Consider the following 7500-nt stretch of genomic DNA (forward strand, 5'->3'; position numbering starts at 1 on the left):
TAGTACCAATGATATAATCACTAGTTATTACTATTACTTATTACATCACAAATACATCATAACTACTACATACTAATTAATAAGCATGAGCGTATAAAATACTCTAAAAATACTCTTTATATACTCTAAAACCGCCACCACTGCTGATGACAAAGAAATATAAATATAGATTATTACTGAACAAGGACAGGAACGTTATAGTAACTATTAATATTACAGTAATAATAACAATAATAACTCCTTTATTAAAAGTTCTTCATCCTCACAGCCTGTAAAAGGAGACTGAAACTGCAGCGCCGGTCACCTGTTTGGTCAGTCGCTCCGTCTGAGTCTGCAGGTCAGCGTCCGGCGACAGCACTCCATTCTTCACCAGAGAGTTTACCGCCAAACGGAGGTCAGGGGTCGACCTGAAAGGGTCACGGACACACAACACACCACTGAGAGTCGCTCAGCCAGAGAGAGACACTCTAGAACACGCATCATGTTCTAGACAGCAGGGGCGGCTGTCCAGCTGCTCGCCTTCGGAACAGAGGGGAGCGATTAATCGCCTTTATATCGTCAGACCAATCAGAGGCAGCCAAACCTCCATGTGTTGTGACAGCTTCACATCACTGAGGAATTAGGGGGGTGATAATAAATAATCACCCCCTCTTTGAAGGCGTATGACCAGTGGTGGACTCAGGATCCCTGTACCTGAGATAAAGACGAGACCCCCAAGGTAAAATATCCCTCCAGTAACCGTAGAAGTTCCTCCCTTTAGACCTCCACTGGAGTAAAAGTACTAAAGTATTTCCCTTCAAATGTACTTAAGTATAAAGTAAAAGTACTAAAAGGTTAAATAACTTAATGCAACTTAGTTCCAAGTTTAAGTTGAATAAAAACTGGCTTTAAACTCAGGATCACAGATGAGCTCCTTTACTATGTTGATCTGTAGGCGTCTGTTCATAAACATAAACCAGCCCAAACTCATTTACTATAAAATGAAATGGTGTTTGTAGAAATTCAGAAAAAAGCCGCGTCAGTCTCGACTGCATATGTGGACATATTTCTATATTGAGCTCTATTTACACAAAGTTAGGTTAGTTCATCATTTATGTTGAACAGACTCTCCCAAAGTTTTACGCTGCTGCGCTGACGTTGAACCGCGTGCTGCACTGGGTCGGTATGACCAACAGGTCAAAACCAGCTCTAAACAAAGTGACCGCTGGGCCCTGATTGGTGCTCTGGCTTTGCGCTTCTTTCGTTTTGACATGTTACGTTTTTATACACACAGAAACCAAAAGGAACGACAGATTTCTCAAAATGTAGGAGGAAAAAGTCGGATATTAGACTCTGAAATGTAGTGGAGTGAAAGGAGAAAGTCGCCCAGAACGGAGAAACTTCAGTACAGATACACCAAAAATACTAAAGTACAGAAACCAATTACATTTACTCAGTTACTCAGATACTCAGGTACTCAGTTACTCAGGTACTCAGGTACTCAGTTACTCAGTTACTCAGATACTGTCCAGCATTGGGTTTGATCCCTAAATGTAACTAAAGCCCAGCAGTGAGGAGCTGAACTTTCCCTCCTCTGCTGTCCCTGCAGACGGGCAGGGTCGCCTACAGAGCGGCGCTAGTAGCTGTTAATGAAGTGATGCTCTTTTATTAGAGGGTCTCATTTCAGAGGAAGATCTCAACCACTGCCCTGTAGCTCAGGAACAAGGGGCAGCACTCGAAAAACAAGGGGTAGGGGTAAAAAGGAGAAATGGGACTGGGCCTGGGTAGACGGTCCTTCAACCTGTTGCTCCACGGCATGGACCATCCGCCGAGTGGGCGGGGCTAAGTGACCTGTAATAGCTCTTACTGCAGGTAAGCTGCACACTTAACTGCTTCTTCGAGACGGGGACGGCAGACAGCAGAGGAACCAGCACGTCCTCAGGAGCTCCGCAGATCCTGGAGAGCTGAGGGAGAAACAGAGACGAGAGCTTTACCGGACCACAGACCAACATCAGCACTGCATAGCGCTGTTTACATCTCCGCGCAAACCAGTGGAACTGCCCTTCGGTCACCTGTGAACAGTCAAGGTGAACGCTGACCTGTGAGTGAGTGTGTTAGTGTGTGTGTTAGTGAGTGTGTATATGTGTGAGTGGGTGTGTATGTGTGAGTGAGTGTGTGTGTGAGTGTGTATGTGTGAGTGAGTGTGTATGTGAGTGTGTATGTGTGAGTGAGTGTGTATGTGAGTGTGTGTGTGAGTGAGTGTATGTGTGTGATTGAGTGAGTGTGTTAGTGAGTGTGTGTGTGTGTGAGTGAGTGTGTATGTGTGTGAGTGAGTGTGAGTGAGTGAGTGTGTTAGTGAGTGTGTTAATGAGTGTGTTAGTGAGTGTGTGTGTTAGAGAGTGTGTATGTGTGTGAGTGTGTTAGTGAGTGTGTATGTGTGTGAGTGTGTATGTGTGTGAGTGAGTGTGTTAGTGAGTGAGTTAGTGAGTGTGTATGTGAGTGAGTGAGTGTGTATGTGTGAGTGAGTGTGTTAGTGAGTGTGTATGTGAGTGAGTGTGTATGTGTGTGTGTGAGTGAGTGAGTGTGTGTGTGAGTGTGTATGTGAGTGAGTGAGTGTGTGTGTGAGTGTGTATGTGTGAGTGAGTGAGTGTGTGAGTGAGTGAGTGTGTGTGAGTGTGTGTGTGTGTATGTGTGAGTGAGTGTGTATGTGTGAGTGAGTGAGTGTGTGTGTGTGTATGTGTGAGTGTGTGTGTGTGTATGTGTGAGTGAGTGTGTGTGTATGTGTGAGTGAGTGAGTGTGTGTGTGTATGTGTGAGTGAGTGTGTTAGTGAGTGTGTATGTGTGTGTGTGAGTGAGTGAGTGTGTGTGTGAGTGTGTATGTGAGTGAGTGAGTGTGTGTGTGAGTGTGTATATGTGTGAGTGAGTGTGTTAGTGAGTGTGTATATGTGAGTGAGTGTGTTAGTGAGTGTGTGAGTGAGTGTGTATGTGTGAGTGAGTGTGTATGTGAGTGAGTGAGTGTGTGTGTGTGTGTGTGTGTGTGTATGTGTGAGTGTGTGTGTGTGTGTGTGTGTGTGTGTGTGACTACACTGTACATACTGGGGGGCAATGTGACAAAAATACATCACAATACTTTTTCCATGACATCACAATGTTTAGTTTTTCTGAGATTCAATAAATTGGAAAATAGAAGCTTTAGTGTCACACAAAACACAATAATAACAATAATAACAATAATAATAATAATAATAAAATAGAGCAACAGCTCAAGAAGAACGTTCCTCAACATAAAACAGCAAAGAGCTTCTGCTTTTCATCGTCTGCGGTTCAGAACATCATTAAAGACTCAGAGAATCTGGAGAAATCTGTCTGTGAGGGACGAGGCTGAACACCAGGATCTGCTGGCCGTGATCTTTGGGCCCTCAGGCAGCACTGCATTAAAAACAGACATGATTCTGTAGTGGAAATCACTGCATGGGCTCAGAAACACTTCTGAAAACCACTGACTGTGAACACAGTTCATCACTGCATCCACAAACGCTGTTAAACTCTAAAACACAAAGAAGAACCCAAATATAAACAGGACCCAGAAACGCTGCTCGGAGGAGAGCCTCTCCTGTTCCAGCAGGACTGAGCCCCTGAGCACAGAGCAGCTCCATACAGACACGGAGTGACCAGCTCGGTGTGGAGGAACTCCAGTTTGACCCCAACCCCACTGAACCCCTTTGAGATGAACTAGAGCAGAGATTGTGAGCCAGGCCCTCTCGCCCGACACAGGCGTGTGACCTCACTAATGCCCTTTTAGAACATCTTGTAGAAGCTGCCCAGAAGAGTGGAGGCTGTTGTAGCTGCAAAGGGGCACCAGCTCCGTATTAACGCCCAAGGTTTCGGAATAGGACGCCTAACAAGACCCTGAAGGTGTGACGGTCAGGTGTCCGCATACTTTTGGCCACGCAGCTAGTTTGCTCTCTACACTGTAATATACTTTTATATATACTATATATAAAATATACTATGAACGATGGTCCAAGTGCCCCGAGCCAGCTCCACATCCGGACTCCCCCTAGAAACAGGTGGACCCCTTCTTAGCCACACTAGGTCGCTGATTTAGGACGCGGCCCACACCGCGGCGGCGCTCGTGTCTGCCTGTTCCTCGCCGTCTGTGCGTTAAACTCTCCCCGTTTCGCGGCGAGTTTACCTGCGCGGCGACGCTCCTCCTGAAAAAACACGCCATGAGCTCCAGAAACCCGCTCAGCCCCGCAAACCTCGGCCGCCCATCTCCGCGGGGTCACCGACAGGCCGCCGTGAAGCGCCGCGCCGCCAGCGCAGTGAGCGCGCTTCACAATAAAAGTCCCCGGAGTCGCTCAGCGCGGGGGGCCGTGTGGCTGTGAGCACTAGTGACGTGTCTCATATAAAACATCAGTCTTCATATATAAATATAACGCATGTTCCCCTGAACATAGAACATAAGCTGGGATATGAGGGAGAGAAGGAGCAATGCAGGGAGATTAAAATGGACTTACCGTGTAAACACACTTCATTAAAGTACAGGCTAATTACAAAAGCACCATTTACTCAATAAAGTCATTAGAAATAATCCCCGTAACGATCACATGACGACTGGAACACCGCCTCCCTTTACAGGTCCTCCTGCAGAGCTGCTGCTGCAGGGACAGAGTTTTAGACATCAGGACATTTTTGTCTGTTTATCCCCAAAAAACTGTAAATACACAGGCGCTGGGCATAAAGTTAGAATATCACAAAAAAGTTGATTTATTTCAGTAATTCCCTTCAGAAAGTGAAACCTGTGCATCACTCATTCATTACACACAGACTGAGAGTTCAAGCCTTTATTTCTTTAATTTGATGATCAGAACTAATTAACTTAAATAGCTAATTAACTCAGAACACCTGCAAAGGCCTGTAAATGGTCTCTCAGTCTAGTTCTGTAGGCTACACGGTCATTGGAGAAGACTGCTGACCTGACAGTTGTCCAAAAGATGACCACTGACACCTCAGACAAGCAGGGCAGGAGGCTGGCTGTTCACAGAGCTCCGGCTAACTGAACCCTGGAGAGGACTGAAACAAAACACGTTCAAAAATGTGGGGGAGATTCACAAAGTCTGGACTGCAGCTGGAGTCAGAGCTTCAAGAACCACCAGGCACAGACGTACGTGAGACACGGGATCCAGCTGTCGCGTTCCTGGCGTCAGAAGCGTCTCGCCTGGGCTAAAGACTAAAAGGACTGGACTGGACTGGACTGTCGAGTGGTCTCGAGTTCTCTGATGAAAGTAAACTTTGCATTTCCTTTGGAAATCCAGGTCCCGGAGTCTGGAGGAAGAGAGGAGAGGCACTGAACCCACGTTGCTTGAGGTCCAGTGTGAAGTTTCCACAGTCAGTGAGGGTTTGGGGTGCCATGTCATCTGCTGGTGTTGGTCCACTGTGTTTTCTGAGGTCCAAGGTCAACGCAGCCGTCTACCAGGAAGTCTAAGAGCGCTTCATGCTTCCTGCTGCTGACCAACTTTATGGAGATGCAGATTTCATTTTCCACCTGCACACAGTGCCAAAGCTACCAGCACCTGGTTTAAGGTCCATGGTATCCCTGTTCTTGGTCAGCAAACCCTCCTGACCTTAACCCCTTAGAAGATCTCTGGGCTACTGTGAAGAGGAAGATGCAATACGCCAGACCCAACAATGCAGAAGAGCTGAAGGCCACTATCAGAGCAACCTGGGCTCTCATAACACCTGAGCAGCGCCACAGACTGATCGACTCCATGCCACGCCGCATCACCGCAGTCATTCAGGCAGAAGGAGCCCCAACTAAGTACTGAGTGCTGACCGTGTTCATACTTTTCAGTTGGTCAGCATTTCTAAAAATCCTAACTTCCTGAGATACTGAATTTGGGGTTTTCATTAGTTGTCAGTTCTGATCATCAAATTAAAGAAATAAACGCCTGAACTATCAGTCTGTGAGTAATGAAGGAGTAATGAGTGAGTGATGAGTGAGTGATGAGTGAGTAATGAGTAATGAGTGAGTGATGAGTGAGTGATGAGTAATGAGTGAGTGATGAGTGAGTGATGAGTAATGAGTGAGTGATGAGTGAGTGATGAGTGAGTGATGAGTAATGAGTGAGTGATGAATGAGTGATGAGTAATGAGTGAGTGATGAGTGAGTGATGAGTGAGTAATGAGTAATGAGTGAGTGATGAGTGAGTGATGAGTAATGAGTGAGTGATGAGTGAGTGATGAGTAATGAGTGAGTGATGAGTGAGTGATGAGTAATGAGTGAGTGATGAGTGAGTGATGAGTAATGAGTGAGTGATGAGTGAGTGATGAGTAATGAGTGAGTGATGAGTGAGTGATGAGTGAGTGATGAGTAATGAGTGAGTAATGAGTGAGTGATGAGTGAGTGATGAGTGAGTGATGAGTGAGTAATGAGTAATGAGTGAGTGATGAGTGAGTGATGAGTAATGAGTGAGTGATGAGTGAGTGATGAGTAATGAGTGAGTGATGAGTGAGTGATGAGTAATGAGTGAGTGATGAGTGAGTGATGAGTAATGAGTGAGTGATGAGTGAGTGATGAGTAATGAGTGAGTGATGAGTGAGTGATGAGTAATGAGTGATGAGTGAGTGATGAGTAATGAGTGAGTGATGAGTAATGAGTGAGTGATGAGTGAGTGATGAGTGAGTGATGAGTAATGAGTGAGTGATGAGTGAGTGATGAGTGAGTGATGAGTAATGAGTGAGTGATGAGTGATGAGTGAGTGATGAGTAATGAGTGAGTGATGAGTGAGTGATGAGTGAGTGATGAGTAATGAGTGAGTGATGAGTGAGTGATGAGTGAGTGATGAGTGAGTGATGAGTGAGTAATGAGTAATGAGTGAGTGATGAGTGATGAGTGAGTGATGAGTGAGTGATGAGTGAGTGATGAGTGAGTAATGAGTAATGAGTGAGTGATGAGTGATGAGTAATGAGTGAGTGATGAGTGAGTAATGAGTAATGAGTGAGTGATGAGTGAGTGATGAAGGAGTAATGAGTGAGTGATGAGTGATGAGTGATGAGTGAGTAATGAGTGATGAGTGAGTAATGAGTGAGTGATGAGTGAGTAATGAGTGAGTAATGAGTAATGAGTGAGTGATGAGTGAGTGATGAGTGAGTGATGAGTAATGAGTGAGTGATGAGTGAGTGATGAGTGAGTGATGAGTGAGTGATGAGTAATGAGTGAGTGATGAGTGAGTGATGAGTGAGTGATGAGTAATGAGTGAGTGATGAGTGAGTGATGAGTAATGAGTGAGTGATGAGTGAGTGATGAGTGAGTAATGAGTGATGAGTGAGTAATGAGTGAGTGATGAGTGAGTAATGAGTGAGTAATGAGTAATGAGTGAGTGATGAGTGAGTGATGAGTGAGTGATGAGTAATGAGTGAGTGATGAGTGAGTGATGAGTGAGTGATGAGTGAGTAATGAGTGATGAGTGAGTGATGAGTAATGAGTGAGTGATGAGTGAGTGATGAGTGAGTGATGAG

General features: G+C 45.4%; 1 protein-coding gene across 2 annotated transcripts in view; it reads right to left on the minus strand.

The window, feature by feature from the left end:
- Window positions 1-4315, minus strand: part of rars2 (arginyl-tRNA synthetase 2, mitochondrial) — a 35708-nt gene extending 31393 nt beyond the window's left edge. Inside the window, exons 1-3 of one of the 2 annotated variants that reach the window (XM_017687088.2) lie at window positions 4175-4314; window positions 1870-1943; window positions 305-407 (exon numbers count right to left, since the gene is read on the minus strand). In XM_017687088.2, the coding sequence (XP_017542577.1) occupies window positions 305-407; window positions 1870-1943; window positions 4175-4210 (213 nt within the window). In that variant the 5' untranslated portion in view covers window positions 4211-4314. Of the gene's footprint in view, window positions 1-304; window positions 408-1869; window positions 1944-4174 lie in introns of both variants that reach the window. The other variant, XM_017687090.2, reaches the window with a different exon arrangement.
- Window positions 4316-7500: the final 3185 nt, after the last annotated feature.

This window comes from Pygocentrus nattereri, chromosome 4 (genome assembly GCF_015220715.1).
Source record: "Pygocentrus nattereri isolate fPygNat1 chromosome 4, fPygNat1.pri, whole genome shotgun sequence".
In the NCBI taxonomy this organism is placed as follows: domain Eukaryota; kingdom Metazoa; phylum Chordata; class Actinopteri; order Characiformes; family Serrasalmidae; genus Pygocentrus; species Pygocentrus nattereri.